General features: G+C 38.8%; 1 protein-coding gene across 2 annotated transcripts; it reads left to right on the plus strand.

The window, feature by feature from the left end:
* Positions 1 to 6943: 6943 nt before the first annotated feature.
* LOC139935960 (spartin-like) lies at positions 6944 to 18621 on the plus strand. 2 transcript variants are annotated; one of them, XM_071930625.1, is made up of 7 exons: positions 6944 to 7106; positions 9228 to 10044; positions 11337 to 11530; positions 12973 to 13151; positions 14776 to 14956; positions 15860 to 15950; positions 17341 to 18617. In XM_071930625.1, the coding sequence occupies exons 2-7, from the start codon at positions 9287 to 9289 to the stop codon at positions 17546 to 17548; spliced, it is 1611 nt and encodes a 536-aa protein (XP_071786726.1). In that variant the 5' UTR covers positions 6944 to 7106; positions 9228 to 9286; the 3' UTR covers positions 17549 to 18617. The 2 variants fall into 2 exon arrangements, with proteins under 2 accessions (XP_071786726.1, XP_071786727.1); XM_071930626.1 differs by lacking the exon at positions 6944 to 7106 and adding an exon at positions 8535 to 8637 and having other exon boundaries at positions 17341 to 18621.
* The last annotated feature ends 1229 nt before the right edge of the window (positions 18622 to 19850 follow it).

A 19850-nucleotide genomic window follows, 5' to 3' on the forward strand; every position in this document is an offset into this window, starting at 1 on the left:
ACAATTACCACAACTTCGTGGTGACAAAGGTGTTTTTTCTTTCATTATTATCTCGCAAGTTCGATGACCGATTGAGCTCAAATTTTCACCAGGTTTGTTTTTTATGCATATGTTGAGATACACCAACTGTGAAGGCTAGTGTCCAGTGTCTTTAAGGATTTATAAGTTTGTTTTGGCTAGTATACGGGATTGTAAAGCTGACCAAAAAGTCGCAGATTAAATTTTGCTATGTGTGATGAACCATTACATGCAAATAGCAAAACTGTGGACTGTTATGGGCCTTATTTGTTGTTATAAGCAGCAGCGTGAAATCGCCCCCTGAAACAGCGTACACCTTCCATTTAGCTTTCCCCTTTAGCAATTAATTTGTGGAGGAAGTTTGGTATCTGATTGTTTGTCTTCGTATTTTGGACCCCGATGGAAATAAGCCTTATATCGGCTTTTATGGCTATCCTTGGCTTTCAATCGATGTATTTTTTTTTTCATGCATTTTCTCTGTATGACGCTTGGTTTTAATGACGAATAAAATATTTAAGAAACTAAAATATCACAAAATAACAAAAAAATAACGCGTATAGAACTGCGCCATTTGAATTCAACCATGTCGACGGTACCCTTCAACTCATATTGTATCAGAAAGTGGTTTTGGCACAAACTTGTATTAAAACCCTTTTTTATTAAATAAATCAGGCACTGGACACCATTCGACTAAAAACTCACTTTTTGGTAATAAACAATGCAGAGCTGTTGATAGTATACAACATTGTGTGAAACGGTTCCCTCAGCTGAAGTGGACTGAACTCGAGACCTCAGAGAATTGAATTCGAGACCTCAGAGCTCTCGAATTCAAGGCATCCTGAAAGCACACAACTTGTGCGACAAGGGTGGTTTTTCTTCCATTATTCTCTCGCAAACTTCAATTTTTTTTTCAAGTTTGTTATTTTGTTGAGCTACACCAAGTGAGAATACTGGTCTTTGGCAATTACCGAACGTGTCCAGTGCCTTTACGCTTTGAGACACTTATGAGTATTACTCAAAATAAATTTTAGAGCTGTTAAGATTCAAATATTTTAGTGAGAAATTATCTCCTTCTCAAAAACTATGTTACTTCAGAGGAAGCCGTCGGTTTCTCACAATGTTTTATACTATGATTAGGTCTGAAGCTTTATGAGGCATCCAAAAGCAGAAAAAAATGTGCATCAAAAATGTGTTTTTTTCGTTCCATAATTCTCTTGCAATTTCGATGACCAATAATGAGTCCAATTTCATAGATTTGTTATTTTCCACATAATGTTGGGATACACCGATTGAGAATACTGGTCTTTGACAATTATTATATTAGAGGTGTTCAGTGCCTTACTTAAAGGCAGTGGACACTATTGGTAATTACTCAAAATAATTATTGGCATAAAAACCTTACTTGGTAACAAGTAATGGGGAGAGGTTGATGGTGTAAAACATTGTGAGAAATAGCTCTCTCTCTGAAGTGACCTAGTTTTGGAGAAAGAAGTAATTTTCCACGAATTTGATTTCAAGACCTCAAGTTTAGAACTTGAGGTCTCAAAATCAAGCATCTGAAAGCACACAACTTTGTGTGACAAGGGTGTTTTTTCTTTCATAGTTATCTCGCAACTCCGATGACCGATCAAGCTCAAATTTAAACAGGTTTGTTATTTTATGCATGTTGAGATACACCTAGTGAGAAGACTGGTCTTTGACAATTACTCATAGTGTACACTGTCTTTAAAAACGTAACTTTCTGATGTAATAACGATAGTGATCATAACCAGTTTTTTCACTAACTGCAGTTGCATTCACACACTCAAAAATAAATTAACACATTTTTTTAAAATGCATAATTTACATCCGAAATGGGATAATAATAGACCTATACATATTTTATGGGTGGACTGCTTTTAGTATAGCCCCAAATCCATGGGAAAGTTGAGAAGTGGTGTTTAATAGCCCATATCTATTTTAGACAATCATTATTCGTCGTGCTAGTGTTAGTTAAAGGCTAGCAATGTAGTGTGTACTTTTTAACATGCCGTAGTGTACTGGGCCTGGGAATTCAAGGTTGCCTGGTGTTTTGGGCAAATCGTTTGTGTACCGAAGAATAACAGGCCTACTATCGACAGGCGAAGCGTGATATCGAGCAAAAGACATCCACTGACCTAGACTTTGCACACAATGATAATATTTAACCCTAGAGATTATGAATAAATATAAGCACGAGCCCAGTCATGCAAATGTTGTTGATTTTAAACTCATTTTTTCCCCTAGGAAGATTGTCTGGAAAAACAGTAAAAGAAAGAGAGAGAAAAATATGTTAATATTGTTTGGTTCGTGAATTGTAGATTCTGCGTTAACAAGGGATTCATTGGATAGTCAATTCTAGTTATGGTCACTTTACTCTGATGTTATTAATCTTTGAAATCAATGTTTACGTGGTGTACCCTGTATTTACTTGCAAGATAGGAACCAATTTGAAAACAAAATCATTAACATAATTCGCAGTTCCCGTCCGTGGGGTCATTAATATTTAAGTATTTTGACTATTTAGAATTGAATTTACTATTTTCCAAGCATTACGTAAATTATTATTTTATTTTTCAAATTTACGAGCATGGTAGAGTTGTTTGTTACGTAATAACGTGGATATTTTTGATAACCTTAAATATATATAGGATTTGAGGCATTGCATGGTGAGGTATCAATGTATACTTGGTTTGCGGTAACACCATGTGTGTATCTACTTGCAAGGTAGGGTTTGTTCTTAGAACTGTCTTGCTTTATTCTACTGCCGCGGACGGAGTAGATAATCGGAGGTTCGGGAAACTTCTCAGTTCTGAAAAGAACTGTCCTAGTTTTTACGTATTACCCGGGCGGATGATATAGAAAATAGACTGGACTACTACTTTAGCTTATAGGATCGTTATTTACTGCACTGCCGCGGAGTCCGTTCTGAATTGGTCTCAACGTTTCGACTAGCTTGCTCTAGTCATCGTCAGGAGACTGATGGCACTGTTCTTCTGTTTATTTTACATCCCTTAGAATACCTTAATTTCACTGCTTGCATTACATTTTCATGTTTCATCACAAACCGCTGTGGTCTTGATGAAATGGCGGTATATAAAACATTTTTGTATGTATGTACAAATGTATGTATACACATGAAGAGGTATGTTTTGCTCCTGTCCTAGCTCACAAGATGAATTAGACTTGTGCTAGTACTTCGGCTTCTTGATTTATTGGTTACAATTAAATTTTGTAGCTTATTTCTTTTATAACTTCTACTCACCCTGTCTATGTTGTTTTACAGTTTCAAAATGTTTTAATAAAATACAGCGTTTAACTTCTGCAGCTCTGCTAACGTATCCGTAAATTGTGTAGTGGGGGGCAGAGGCTTCTTGTTGAACATTTCAGCAACTCAAGTAATTTTATGACTAAGCAGTATAAACTTCACCTCTTGAACGTATTTGTAGATAGTATTTGTACACAGAAAGTAGTTTTGATCATAAGTTATTGACAAGTCTGGTCCACGTCTTGCCATTTTTGCCCTTGTCGTGTCCAAGTCCAATTGTCTGTCACAGGGAAATGTACAAGCAGTGCTCTAACCACTTCCCGTGCATGTTGGCTAGCATGTTAATACACTCGATATTATCTTTGAAATTTCTATACATTTCAATAACGAATTATGTGGCATCCATCTTTAAACAAAAATTACACTCTGATTGATATTTATGTTTTCAACTGTGTGTTTAAAGGCAGTGGACACTATTGGTAATTGTCAAAGACCAGTCTTCTCACTTGGTGTATCTCAACATATGCATAACTTAAAAACTGTGAAAATTTGAGCTCAATCTGTCGTCGAGTTTGCGAGATAATAATGAAAGAAAAAACACCCTTGTCACACGAAGTTGTGTGCTTTCTGATGCTTGATTTCGAGACCTCAAATTCTAAACTTGAGGTATCGAAATCAAATTCGTCTAAAAATTACTTCTTTCTCGAAAACTGCGTCACTCCAGAGGGAGCCGTTTCTCACAATGTTTTATACCATCAACCTCTCCCCATTACTTATAATCAAGAAAGGTTTTATGATGATAATTATTTTGAGTAATTACCAAAAGTGTCCACTGCCTTAAATTCATGAAAAATAGAAATGTGCATTGAATTGAAATCAAGACTCAAGGCCCCGCCCCATATTATGGCTTAATGATTTAGCAGAAAGACTTTCCTGGGTTTCACGCCCACTCATTCTGATCGGCGCAGGGAACTAGGTCTGGCACAATGGTTGCACATTTCACATGAACAGAATATATGTGACAAAGTGTATTGTCAGACAAAACCAAACAGACATGTGACCTAGACTTCCCACACAAGAAACACATTGAACCGCTAGAAACCTTTCTTTTGCAACGTCACAGCCCGAGTTTTTGCCAACCCAGTTTGGAAAACTATGGAAAGCCACCCGTGCAAATCAAAAATAGATCTTTACTGTTCGTGACAATGTAAGACCTACACGAATATTCAAACATTGTGTTTATTTTGTTGAGCAAAACAATTAATTATGGGAGGTCATCCATTCAATTGAAAGTTTGCAGAAAATGATGAATTTGGTTAAACATTTGGTTTAATTTGGTTGGACGGTGTTTTACTAACATTCGGCCGTCCATGCCAACCAAGGCGGTTTGTTTATTAACAAGAGAAAGCGTTCCAGTCTTCACTCCCCCCCCCCCCCAGCGGGCCCCCGCACCACGGCCCCTCGCGCACCCTTTCAATGTTGGCTTTCATGGTTTAAAAAAATAATACTGAAAAAAATTCGCACGGTCTTGTTCCCATTAACATTGAGCGTGATAATGTTTGTAGTCAGGGATCAGTGGATGGACAGGGGATTGTTCATAGTAACTTTGCGAATGGTTGTTTTCCTCCATGGATGTCAAAAGCATTTTGGCCCATTAAAGGCAGTGGACACTATTGCTAATTACTCAAAATAATTATCATCATAAAACCTTTCTTGATTACGAGTAATGGGGAGAGATTGATAGTTTAAAACATTGTGAGAAACAGCTCCCTCTAAAGTGACGTAGATTTCGAGTAGAAGTAATTTTACACGAATTTGATTTCGATACCTCAAGTTTAGAATTTGAGGTCTCGAAATCTAGCATCAGAAAGCACACAACTTTGTGTGACAATCTTTCATTATTATCTCACAACTTCGACGACCGATTGAGCTCAAATTTTCACAGGTTTGTTGTTTTATGCATCATAGTTGAGCCTGGACCAATTCTGTGAAGACTAGTCTTTGACAATTACCAATAGTGTCCACTGAATTGAAGGCTGTATATTTTAAAAACATGAATATTCATGACATGTTTTCGCGTAGCTGTCGCTTGGAAATTGTTTCGGTCAGTGTCAGTGAAGTTTACGTCAGAAACTTGTCTGGCCCCCGGTGGCAGGAGATTTGATGACAAACTGTGTACAAACTTCTTCTGAGAGCGCCTTCTTTTGAATTTTCCTCCTCAATTCCATGTTTATTTTGCAATGTGGAGGACAGAATCTCCAGATTTCCCCGGGAGATCCTGTAACCAGCCCCGCCCCCCCCACCCCACCCAACCAACCCTGGATATTCTGTGTCCGCCAAACATAGAGGTAGAAACCCATAAATGGCAAACTAGGTACAAATTTTTTTCCGACACCGGTGTCAGAAGCAATTGTGTCCGCCATGCGACACTGTCCGCTCCGGACACTTTTGCATATGCAATCGTGTCCGGGGCTATGCAAAAACCGTCCGGTGGACATGTACATGACTGTACACGTATGTGCGCGTGTAAGCGAGCGTGCATGCACCTGAACCTACGTATATGCAGCTAGATAATCACGTACTTTATTATTGCAGCGAATACCCGACGGCCGAACATCCCATGTCATTCATGACGTGCACTTTTAATAGCTTGTAAAAAAGCTGGCGACGTGTTCCGTCGACCATGGAGGTCAAGGGCGTTTAATTTACTGCATGGACGGTTTTGCACGGGGCGGACTCAACTGCATATGCAAATGTGTCCGGGCGGACACAATTATGCCGCAGCGTCTGGGCGGACACGATTGCATATGCAATACTGTCCGGCGGACACGATTGCAATAGTGTCCTCCGGATAGTATACAAATATTGACTGCTTCGAGTGCTATGGTTAAAACTATGACTCCCGAGGTGATCCCCAGAGCGTTCTATTTTCCCGAGGCGAAGCCGAGGGAAAATAGAACGCTCTGGGATCACCGAGGGAGTCATAGTTTTTAACCATTGCACGAGTAAAAGCAGTCAATATTTGTTTTATAACATCCCAAACATTTCTAATGCTACAATCCACGGACGACGCGAATACAGATTGCAAACACTTTTACTAACTGTGTTGCATGTAGTGTCGTGCAATCCGAAATGGTTACAAACTATTAATTTATCATCCTCGTACACGCACCGGACGTCTGGGTACTGCACGCCGTGTGCTAGTCTGTCGGTCTAGCGCACGGCGCCGTGTGCTAGTCTTCGGACTAGCGCATGGCAAACCGACGCACTATCACGCGGCAGTCGTCTAGCAAAACTAAGACATGTCATGTGACGCGCTCTAAACCAATGAGCAGGCAGAATACTTGCAAGGGATGTTATAAAGGACAATAGACCCTTCCCATGAAATTATGTAAATTGCACATAGCGCGTGCGCACTAACGTTTTGGTTGGCAAAATCGCGCTGTTTTGTACACGGCTAATGGGTGCGTGACGCACACGCGATTGCGCGTCTGCTTAGTGCACAACTCTACGGTGTTTGCTAATCAACAACCAACAGGGTCTGTACGCAAGCGTGAATGTAATTAGCATATTTCATGGGAAGGGTCCATTGCATGCGACACCCGGCACATGAGGGCGCCTTTTACCTGAAATAAGGAATCGAATTTGTCTGTGTGTACATGTCCGTGGTATGTGTTTTTGTGTCAACTCTAGCAAAAGGTGACTCAGCCACACACGCGCTCATGATATAGGGGAAGTTTCATCTCCATAATTTGTTAGACTTGGAGTTACCAAGTTTTCAATGCGTTATTTAGAGTGAAAGGTAAGGTAGATGTCATTTTGATAATTCATATAACTTTTGCTCGGGACAAATTATTATGATACACTCTCACACATTTCACTTTCAGGCCATCCATTGCCTTTTTCCCGGTTTTTAGTTACTCATGTTATTGTTGTGAATGAACATGTTGAACTGTACAGCAACATCCAATATGTTATGTAGTGAGTAACAGTACAGTCAGGACAGTCTAGTTTACTTTATATTCTTTGGTGTTTGTTCTTTGATTTGAGTTGACATGAACAAGTTGACCTAGTTGCGATAACATGACCCTCCTCGAAGCCTTCGGCAGGAGGGTTACGTTTTCGCAACTAAAGTTGACCCTGGTCCACAGGGACCACGGGCCTGGTCACTGGTATGTGGTAGCTAGTAGTAGTACAGTGGGTGCGTTCGTTTAGCTTCCCCGGGTCGACCCAGGTGTGTGGCGTGTTTATTTCCTAGGACGAACATGTGCAGATAATTACCCATATTTGTCCTGGGAAAAAAAAAGCCACACACCGGTGTCGACCCAGAGAAGCAAAACGAACACACCCAGTAATAAGCTGCAGGACGGCTAGACCACAGACATAACAAAGAACCTTTCCTGGTACGGATTCCATAAAGCTTAGTGCAGCTAGTGATGGACAGGAGTTCTGCAAGGGTGGTATGAATGATCTGTTGACAACAACAGTGTTGTTGGAGGGAATCATTGGAGACAGAAAACGGGAGACATTGATGGCGACAAGGTTGTGCTGTATCTTGTGTATAGCATTGACAGACAGACTGGCGGCCTGTCTTCTCCATTCACGTGACTTCCACTCAAGCTCTTGTAGCATGGAAGAAACACTGTCTCTACGTTGGTACCTCTGGAGGACAAATCTAGCTGCACGTCTTTGAACACTCTACCCTGGTGATGTCTTTTTTGCTGTGGGGGTCCCAAACTGTGCTGCAGTATTCTAGGTGTGATCTGACGAGGCCTATGTAAGCTTTCTCATGGATTTTTCTTGAACAGCATCTTAGGTTGCGGCGTCTTACGTCTTATGTCATTCTGTTTGCTTTGTTGTAACTTTTTCTATGTGATTCTGCCAGGACATGTTGGATGAAAACGAGAGGCCAAGAGGGGTAATCCTCAACTGCAGTGAGTTGCTTACCTCCCAAATGGTATTGGGTGCTGATTATTTTGCGGCGGCGAGTAAGCCTCATCAGATGGCACTTCTCCAGTCCAGTGACCCTTGATGGAGGCGGTCAATGTCATGCTGTAGGTTGATGCTGTCTTGGGGGGGGAAGAGATTGACTGATACATGATGCAGTCGTCGGCAAACAGGCGCAGCTTGGAGATGATGCCAGTTTGGATGTTGTTGATTAGAATCCGGAGATATCAGACAGCATGAGAGTAAAACACCCCAACCCCCTTGAAGCACAAACACTTCAAAACAATCTGTTTTCCCCCATTTCAGACCAGCAATGTTTGGTTTCAGGTTGTTTTGTGCATGAGTCAACGCGGGCGTAAGCAAAAGGTGCGATGTGTGCATGCAAGGTGGGTCGAACGAAGTGAGGATTTGCGTTATAATTTCTCTGAAATGAAGTTGTAAAATCAGCGTTTTTAGCGGTTAAATGCAATAACGGTTAGACAACTAGCAGAACGAACCTCGGAAACTCATAGTTCTAGGATTAGTTTCGTCCCAACTGTAGAATCGTCAAAACACCATTGTTGCATAGAATTTTGAGCTTTCAAATGCCTGAAAAAAGCTTTATCATGCCTAAACTGAACCGTTTCTTAGAGTTAAACGTGGGCGTGAAGAACTAGCCCAAAAACAACATTACTTCAAAGAGGGTGTTTCTAACAATGTTTCACAATATAGGTCTCCAGTGCTATTTACCAAGTACATGCAAGTCTTTATGGTCATTAAATTTGTATGTAATTTAACACCAAAGAGTTTTAAATCAAATTTAATAAGCCTCTCACCTCTAAAAGGGATCAAGTGAAATAGTTTTGACTTTATGCAGATTATGTTTGTTTATTATTTTTTTATGCTAACAAGTATTTCCTGTATGTATATAACATGTATATATAACATGTCTAACATCTATTAAAACATGTATTTCCTTTTCCACTTCTTTAAAAAGGTTGAGGTATATTGAAATGAAAGCAACAGGAATGAGCGGCAGCCTGTCATAGTCAAAGGATGGCTAACTACCAACCAGAACAGACCGTCAGAACAATAACAACAGCGACGGAAAACCAACTGAAATTATTGACAAAATATCACAATAAAGCTCATTTGGCTATTAAAAAGGCTCTGACCCTTGACGAGGCTGGTGAGACAAGCCAAGCAATCCAGTTATACAGCGAGGGACTTCTTAGTCTTGCTAAGGGACTAGAGATACAATGCGAAGGACCAGCCTGCATCGGTTCTGAGTTTGAATCTGCTAAGAAGATGCAGAGCCAGATGAGGAAAACAGCCCGACAGATGAAGAGAAGACTTGAGGAGCTGGAGCAGGATGCGTTGTCAAGGCAACCACAGGAGAGCCGGGGTGCTACCATTAACGCTAATGTGATGGAAGAACTGGAAGAAAACCTACGTCTTGAGGAGGAGATGATGGATCTTGAAGAGCCACCTTCTTACGAGCAAACCCAGTCCGATGCTTCCGAGGTTTTCTCTATCCCTGAGGGAGTCCAGATATTCTTTATCAACGCGCAAGGCCATGTCAGTGCCCCGAGCCATCCCGGTCCTCTGCGAATCTACAAATTTAAAGACGCAGATCTTGTGGATGTTGCCGATCAGCCTCCGGCGTTTCTCCAGGTTAGTGACTGGTTGTATCCGTTGATTCCGGGAGAGTCTCCAGCTCTGAGAAGTAGGCAAGGAGCTTTCCTCTTCCCTGATGTTGTGTCTGGAGACCCAGGAGCTTGCGTTGGTGTGATGTTTGCACCGGAGATTGACAGGTAAGGAGGGATTACAATTTGAAAATTCTTTCCCCTACTTGACAAGAGTTTTTTTGTGAAGTTACCATGCTGACATACAGTGTTAGCCAGAAGGGAAATCTTGTTTTTATTTGTCATATTTAATTAGTGATTTTGGGGGTTGAACAAACAATTGATTAGAGTGGGATTCAAGCCACCGACCTCCAGATTAACGTGCCGGCGCTCTACCAACTGAGCTATATATAGCCCTATATTGGCGGTGTCCCTTTTTTGTCAATATCTTTGTTCGGGGTGCCATACAGAAGCCATACAGCTGTTAACTGCCATGTAGCCAGGGATCACATCCAAATTACGATACAACCTGGGAAGGGGCAGCCAGGGGATCACCTTAAGGGGATCACCTTAAGGGGATGCAAATTTTCGTTGCAGATGTCAACATAAACCACCAGGGAAACTGACAGGGTTAATTACAGTTAAGTTTCCAATTTAGAAACCCAGTTTTAAATTTCAAGCAATTTTGGACACCCTTTTACCAAAACCTGAAAAAAAACTGCATGCTGTAGGAATCAAAGGGGTATAAAAAGGACCCAAATGGTTTGGTAAAATATTTTGGAGTCTTCAATTAGGCATTCGATTACTTTTAAATCGCAAGTTACTACTAACATTGGATGAATTTCTGAGTTTCTGTCATCAAAAGAAAAAGAATTCTGAGCTCTGCTGGTGACTTCACAAAGAGTTAAAGACAATGGACACTATTGGTAATTGTCAAAGAACAGTCTTCTCACTTGGTGTATCTTAACATATGCATAAAATAACCAACTTGTGAAAATTTGAGCTCAAGTGGTCGTTGAAGTTGCGAGATAATAGTGAAAGAAAACACCCTTGTCACATGAAGTTGTGTGCATTTAGATGGTTGATTTCGAGACCTCAAGTTCTAAACTTGAGGTCTGGAAATCAAATTTGTGAAAAATTACTTCTTTCTCGAAAACTATGGCACTTCAGAGGGAGCTGTTTCTCAGAATGTTTTATACCATCCATCTGTCCCCATTACTCGTAATCAAGAAAGGTTTTATGATGATAAATATTTTGAGTAATTACCAAAGGTGTCCACTGCCTTTAAGACTAGTCTTATCTTGAGTAAGAACGAGTTAACTGTCCTAACTTAGGACAAGCCCTAAGTCTTTAAAAACTCCTGCCCAAAGTTAGGACTATCTTTGTGAAATCGACCCCTGTTTCCTTTCATCAGCAACATCATCATCATAATCATCATAATCATGATGATGATCATGTGTTTTGTTGTTGCTTTTTTAAAGATCAAAGATTCAAACTTTTGAGCGTACAATCCAAGAGTTGACCGTCTTGAGAGAGCAGCGAGAGCCCCCAGCGAGACCGTTACCACCTCGGACCCGCCCAGTTGATGGGAGGGAACAGACAGATGAAGATGAAGAGACCGTCGCTAAGGATGGGGAGCAGTTGAGCACTAAGATAGCAAAAGGCATCATCATTGGTGAGTAAATAATTTTATATACCGCCATTCCATCAAGATCACAGCGGTTTGCGATGATACGATCTGGGCCCAATATCATAGAGCTGCTTTTAACATGCTTAACAATTTTCTCTCAATCGGAAATGAGCAGGACACTAGTCACAAATGGTACTTGTGACATGTTAGTTTGGCTAGTAATCTTATTTTGGTAAGCGAAATTTTGTTATGCTTAGCTGCTTTTTGTGCTTAAAGGCAGTGGACACTTTTGGTAATTACTCAAAATAATTATCAGCAAAAAACCTCACTTTGTAATGAGTAATGGGGAGAGATTGATAGTATAAAACATTGTGAGAAACGGCTCCCTCTGAAGTGACGTAGTTTTCGAGAAAGAAGTAATTTTCAAGGAATTTGATTTCGAGACCTCAAGTTTAGAATTTGAGGTCTCGAAATCAACCATATAAAAGCACACAACTTCGTGCGACAAGGGTGTTTGTTTACTTCATTCATATCTCGCAACTTCGACGACCAATTGAGCTCAAATTTTCACAGGTTTGTTATTTTATGCATATGTTTAGATACACCGAGTGAGAAGACAATTACCAATAGTGTCCACTGTCTTTAAGCAGCTCTTAGAAATTGGGTCCTGGAGCAAGAGCAATACAAATCAATATAAAAATAATATACAAAAAGCAAACAATCAATTTGGGGAAAAGGTATATTTTCAAGTTTTTCTTAAAAAGGTTCAATGATTTTGCAGAACGTAGTGTAGGTGAGAGATTGGTCACTAATGTTGGTGCAACAAAGGATAAAGTTGTGAGGTTGAAGATCTTATGACAAGACTGACAGGTTCTTACTTCCTGCGAATGCGATACGATTGTTGACGACACAAATTCTCAATGAATAATTCGCAGGAGTTGAGTTGCTATGCAGATGTGCTGATGAATTATTCATATCCACATTGATGTCAATAGGTGCAGAGTGGATCACTTAGGGGTCTGTAAGGTGGTAAAGGCCACCATTTGCCTGATCAAAAAGTTTAATATAAAGATTTGCAGATGTGCTGATGAATTATTCATATCCACATTGATGTCAATAGGTGCAGAGTGGATCACTTGGGGGTCTGTAAGGTGGTAAAGGCCACCAATTACCTGATCAAAAAGATTAGTACAAAGATTTGCAAATGTGCTGATGAATTATTCATATCCACATTGGTGTCAGACCAGTACAGTTGCAGAGTGGATCACCTGGTGGTCAGTAAGGTGGTAAACAACACCACCGTTTAATGTATAGTTATGCAGATGTGCTCATGAATTATTCATGTCCATATTGGTGTCAGACCAGTACAGGTGCAGAGTGGATCATGGATCACCTGGTGGTCAGTAAGGTGGTAAACACCAACGTTTGATGTATAGATATGCAGATGTGCTCATGAATTATTCATATCCTGAATGGTGTCACTACAGGTGCAGAGTGGATTACCTGGGGGGTCGGCAAGGGGGCGGAGGCCACAGGTCACCTGATCAACTACGGCAAAGATAAACTGAAGCAGAATCTGAAGACAGATGAGACCCCTGCTAAGATTGATGATAAATACCACACTGGCGCTGAGTATGCGCAGAAGGCGTCAGTGGTTGCCGTTAAGGTAAAAACATCTAGTCCAATAAGCCATTTGAGAGTTAGATTTGAATATTGTCTGGTACAATGACTTGCTTAGTCACAAGTTATCACTTAAACTTCAATTCCCTCATCAGACTATAGAGACAGTTACCATGTCACATGATTAGAGGCAAGCTTTTGTATAGCAACTTCCAGATGAGCAATCTTCCAGATTGTTCCATACACATCCATTCAGAATAATGTTCGCCGTCTCATGTGACTATGAAAAAGCAAAAGCTTACCCCAAATTGTTTGACATAGCAACTGTCTATACAGTCTGAGGAATTCTAATTTAAGTGGTAACTTGTGACCAAGCAAGTCATTGTACCAGACAATATTCAAATCAAACTCGCAAATAGCTTATTCTCCAAACTCGTTTTTAAGAAAGTTGTCTGACTTTTTGGATATGATACATGTTTTTGGTATTGTTATCTGGAGTTAGCAATTTGGATTGAATGTGACCTGGGTCTCATGTATTGTGCGATGCATGTAAAAGAACTGGGTGCACTTAAAAGGAACACGTTGCCTTGGGTCGGTCGAGTTGGTCTATAAAAAGCGTTTGAAACCATTTGTTATGAAATGCACATGTTAGAAGGATGTTTTAAAAGTAGAATATAATGATCCACACAAGTAACACTCAAAATTGCATGTTTTTTCTTTTACGTCGCGAACTAACACGGTCGGCCATTTATGGGAGTCAAAAATTTGACTCCCATAAATGGCCGACCGTGGTAGCCGACGAGGTAAAAAGAAAAACACGCAATTTCAAGGCATATTTGTGTAGATCATTGTATTCTTCTCTCACAACATCTTTCTACCCATAAGCATTTTATAACAAACGATTACAGAACGCTTTTCAAAGACCAACTCGACCGATCCAAGGCAACGTGTTCCTTTAAGAGGTTTCTGGCAGCCTTGGCAGATTGTGCAGCATCACTTTTGAGATCTTTACACGGTGTTGTTGTAGTCATAGTTCAAAATGCCTTGATATGCCCTTCAGTAAGAGATAAGGCCATATGAAAAGACAAATGGCAGTTCATCATCACTGCCCTGGTCTGTTTTTGCAGTTGTATTATTTTTTATTCTTTTCTGGGGGGTTTTCATCACAAAGACTAACTTGCTAATGTATTTCTGCTTCATCTTGGATTGATTGAAAATATAACCATATTTTAGACTTCTAATTTTCTTTAGCGAAGCAAATTTTTAGTGTTGCTCTTTCCTCCTTGAAAGAGATAATTGAAAATATTTTACAAACCTGACTCATTCTCCTCTTTTGGATGATGAACTGTTTTTTTGCTTTACTAGGCCTAAAGTGCTTTTATGATTGTTACTAACTGTTCAGACAATTCCTTGCAGATGGCGCTGCATCTCCTTCTAAACCCTTACAAGGTGCTGTTGGCCTCACAATTTAAACATACCTCTGCATATCCAAGATAAAAATGAGTGCCTTAAAATGTCCTCAAGTAAACAAAAAATGCCAGTTGATTGTCCCGCCTTAACATTTTTCAAAGCCAATTTTCTTTTACCTGAAAAGACTTAATTTTTTATTTTTTAAATGTTATTTGGCCTTATGATCGTTACTTATTATTTGTGAATGTGTCTTTGATTAGGTCAGTAAGGCGGTGGTGGACAGTCTTTGCTTCTTGACCAAGAGGCTTGGCCAGGAGGTCAGTCCTTACATCAAGAAACAGAGCGATAAATTATTGAAGAGTAAAGACCAACCTGACGGCGCAACCAAGAGGAGTAAAACTATGGACGGGGTCATAGAGGTGGCTTCCAGCAGTCTACAAGGTGCTCTTTTGTACCCGCTTGTACCCTGTGTCTGTTGTACCCTTATGTACCTGCTAATAATAATAATAATAATAATAATAATAACAAGTTTTTATATAACGCACTGAAAGGCGACTCAAAGCGCTTCCAACATTAATAGCCCCTTGTCACTGGGCCTTAATTCATTTGTAAATTGTAAAGCGCTCCGATCTTTGTGGGGCCCTATATAAATGCTTACACTATTATTCTTAAACCATCTCAGCTCCCTGGGGAGTATACAGCCTGTGCCCGTTTGTTCTTCTTTGTATGCTTTTTCACCCCTGTGTACCCCTTTGAACAACTAAGAACCCATTTATACCCCTTTACAAAAAATTCAGTTTAAAGGCCATCCGTCAATTTCACCATCAAACTCTTCTTAACTTAGGATTAATCTTAGGACTTACGACGGGTTCAGTTCCGTATCCAAATACGTAGCACGCATTGAACCCATCCTAAGTTAGGACGGGTTATGCTCTTCCTAACTCCAGATAGGATTTATCCCATCGTTTTGTGAAATCGGCTGCATAACACACAAGGTAACAGAAAGAAAGTGTGTATTCAAGTGATTGGCTGGTCAAAGTGTATAGTTTTGTTTAATTCACATGTGAAAGCAATGTGTGTTGGACTTCCAAACCACCCAAAAAAGGTTGATAATGTGTGCATAGTGTAATTTGCAGTCAAACAATTCAATGCTATCTTTAAGGGAAAAACACTAACTTTTCATGGAATAATAATAACATGCATTTATATAGCGCTTAATACAAGGTTTCTAAGCACTGAACAGGAAGTGTAAGATAACAAAAAATATAGAGAATTCTTGCAAAAAGCAGAGATGGACAAGGAAATTTTTGTAACAAAACCGACGCTGCTGTCGTATTTTCACAGGTTTTGGAACTGTTTACAATGGACTGGAGAAAGCTGCCAAGGCCTTGGCTAAGAATATCTCAAACGCCACAGTGGATGTCGTTCAGCACAAGTAAGTAAAGTACCTTCCATTTGATATCTTGTAAGACCTTTGGCGACATCTTGATTTTTATATCAAACTTTCTTAATATTAAATTTCTCAATGTGTCATACGTACATTTCTCAATGCGTCCTACGTATTTGGATACGGAAGTGAACCCGTCGCAAATACTTTCTTAATAATATATTCTCAATAATAATATTGTAACACAAAACACAATGTCCACAGAAGACTAGTCTTCACAGTTGGTTTATATCTCAACATATGCATAAAATAACAAACCTGTAAAAATTTGAGCTAAATCGGTCGTCGAAGTTGCAAGAAAGAAAAAACACCCTTGTCGCACCATGGTCACACCAAGTTCTGTGCTTTCAGATGCCTTGATTTTGAGATCTCAAATACTAAATCTGAGGTCTTGAAATCAAATTCGTGGAAAATTACTTCTTTCTCGCAAAACTACGCCACTTCAGAGGGAGCCGTTTCTCACAAAGTTTTATACTATCAACCTCTCCCAATTACTCCTAATCAAGAAAGGTTTTATGAAAATAATTATTTTGAGTAATTACCAACAGTCCACTGCCTTTAAACTTAAACCGTTCGAACACAATGATAGTAGAAAGCTTACCTTAAAATATTAATTAATGAGGTGTTGTAGTTTTGGAGAAATGAGTAAAACAATGTCATGAAAATAACTGGTAAATACATTTTGACATGCTATAATAATTATCAGATCACTGAGACAAAAATTATTTACGTGATTTTATTTGAATTATATTGCAGCGTTATCACAGTCCTGGTTCTTCTGTAAACCAGCATTTGTTCCTCAATTAATTCCACTTGGGCCCAATTTCATAAAGCCTTAAAGCCATTGGACACTTTCGGTAAACAGTATTGTCAAAGGCCCACACTTCATGTATCACAACTTATGTAAAAATAACAAACCTGTGAAAATTTAGGCTCAATCGGCTATCCGAGTCGGGAGAAAAAAACGGGAAAACCCACTTTTATTTCTGCACGTTTCGCCGTGTCATGACATGTGTTTAAAATGAATCAGTAATTCTCAATATCGAGAATTGGTATTGTTTTAATGTTTTCTCAAAAAGTAAAGAATTTCATGGAATAATATTTCAAGAGAAGTCTTTCACCATTACCTTCGGTAAACCCTGTAAGTTTTTTGTAAATCTGTAAACTTTTAATTTGTTTTCTGTTCCGAAAGTGTCCAATGGCTTTAAACAGTTTAAATGGGGCACCAGTTGCAACAATGCAAAATTTATGGAAGTTTGGCAGGTAACCAGTTTCTGTTAGAAAGCAAGTTTTTATGCTTACAGGCTTTATGCAACTGGACCCAGGTTGTACCCTACAACTAATAATTGTAACCTTGTTTCATCTCTGGCTCTTGTAGATATGGCGACGACGCGGCACGTCTTACAGACACCTCCCTGGATGCAGCAACTAACATTGGTTTCACGGCCTACAATCTTAATCACATCGGAGTCAAAGCCATCGCTAAACGAGCAGCAAAGGACACCGGCAAGGCCGTGTTTGAAGACTACAAGGCTGAATCTCAGCAGGGGAAGATCAAGAAACTTGATGACCAAAACCGAAGTTAAAAATAAGGTTTTTGAGTGGAGAGAATGGTTTGAGACATTGACTGATTATTGTAATTTCTTTACCATGAGAGTTGCGAAGACATGTTGGTGTGCAATGCTTTGGTAGAGCCGCTTTATGTTTAACAGTGATGTTATGAAACGCAGTGATGTTATGAGGCGCAGCATGCAGCATTTTTTAAGAACATCACAAGGCCGGACGGCCATTGCAAGGTGAAGGCTACACTTAATACTTACTCATCAATTAATACTTACTCATGGAGCTGAAACAGGGTTACCCTCTTCACAGTCTGTAAGGATGTAGGCATTGGTATCATCCACTAGGAGCCTGGTTTGTAGAGCAGAATTCACTACCTCCCTTAATTTTTATGAAACAATTATGGTCAAGTGCCTTTTGGATCAAGAGACTTATTAAGTATGTAGTAATGATCATGCGTCAAGATTTCCATTTTGTGACCATCGAGATAAAGTGTCTTGCTCCAAAGGCACCAGTGTCATTACCAGGATTCGAACCCACACTCTGCTACTGACAACACCAGAGCTTGGGTCCAAAAGAAGTATTTCAGACCAACTTGGCAAATGGCCTCAGAAATCCACTAAAAAGTCTTTTGTTACAAAATAGTCAATAACTTTTGCACACAACTCAGCTTTTGGAAAAGCAATGTTTGTACAGAGAGTGGCGGGAAAATAACATATATAATATTTTGTGTATAATATTTTGTTTATAGATAATTGTTGGATGTTAAATTCAATGGTTAGACTTGCATTGACAACAGTTTATTAGTGAGCAAAACTTACTACCCCTTGTATTTTATTTTTGTTTTGAAGAATAAAAATTTTCAAATAATATATTTCAAGATTTGAACATTGTCATTATAACACTCCAAATTTGAAAGAAATGTAAGGTTTACCCCTTGTGTTTTTTGTCTCTTTTGACAAAATACCAAGATTTCAAGATTTGAAACATTGTCATTATAACACTCCAAATTTGAAAGAAATGTAAGGTTTACCCCTTGTGTTTTTTGTCTCTTTTGACAAAATACCAAGATTTCAAGATTTGAAACATTGTCATTACAACACTCCAAATTTGAAAGAAATGTAAGGTTTACCTCTTGTGTTTTTTGTCTCTTTTGACAAAATACCAAGATTTCAAGATTTGAAACATTGTCATTATAACACTCTAAATTTGAAAGAAATGTAAGGTTTACCCCTTGTGTTTTTTGTCTCTTTTGACAAAATACCAAGATTCAAGATTTGAAACATTGTCATTACAACACTCGAAATTTGAAAGAAATGTAAGGTTTACCCCTTGTGTTTTTTGTCTCTTTTGACAAAATACCAAGATTTCAAGATTTGAAACATTGTCATTATAACACTCTAAATTTGAAAGAAATGCAAGGTTTACCCCTTGTGTTTTTTGTCTTTGATAAAAATACCAAGATTTCAAGATTTGAAACATTGTCATTATAACACTCTAAATTTGAAAGAAATGTAAGGTTTACCCCTTGTGTTTTTTGTCTCTTTTGACAAAATACCAAGATTCAAGATTTGAAACATTGTCATTACAACACTCGAAATTTGAAAGAAATGTAAGGTTTACCCCTTGTGTTTTTTGTCTCTTTTGACAAAATACCAAGATTTCAAGATTTGAAACATTGTCATTATAACACTCTAAATTTGAAAGAAATGCAAGGTTTACCCCTTGTGTTTTTTGTCTTTGATAAAAATACCAAGATTTCAAGATTTGAAACATTGTAATTATAACACTCTAAATTTGAAAGAAATGCAAGGTTTACCCCTTGTGTTTTTTGTCTTTGATAAAAATACCAAGATTTCAAGATTTGAAACATTGTAATTATAACACTCCAAATTTGAAAGAAATGTAAGGTTTACCCCTTGTGTTTTTTGTCTCTTTTCACAAAATACCAAGACTTCAAGATTTGAAACATTGTCATTATAACACTCCAAATTTGAAAGAAATGTAAGGCTTACCCCTTGTGTTTTGGGCAATTTTGCCAAAATACTGAGATTTCAAGATTTCAAATATCCTCATTTAAGGTTAGGGCTACACTAAAATTTGAAGGGAATTAAAGGCTTACACCCTAAGTCTTTTGTTGATTTTGACGAAACACTGAGATTTTAAACACATGGTTCATATGAATTTCCAATTAGGCTAACTTTGGAAGCAATTCTCATAATTTAGTTTTGATTCACATAGAGTTTACTTTTTAATAATTGAAAAATACATTTTGGATACAACACACATCTGATCATTGGAATAAAAGTAAGTATCCGATTTATAGTC

The sequence above is a fragment of the Asterias amurensis genome, chromosome 4, assembly GCF_032118995.1.
Source record: "Asterias amurensis chromosome 4, ASM3211899v1".
In the NCBI taxonomy this organism is placed as follows: Eukaryota; Metazoa; Echinodermata; class Asteroidea; order Forcipulatida; family Asteriidae; genus Asterias; species Asterias amurensis.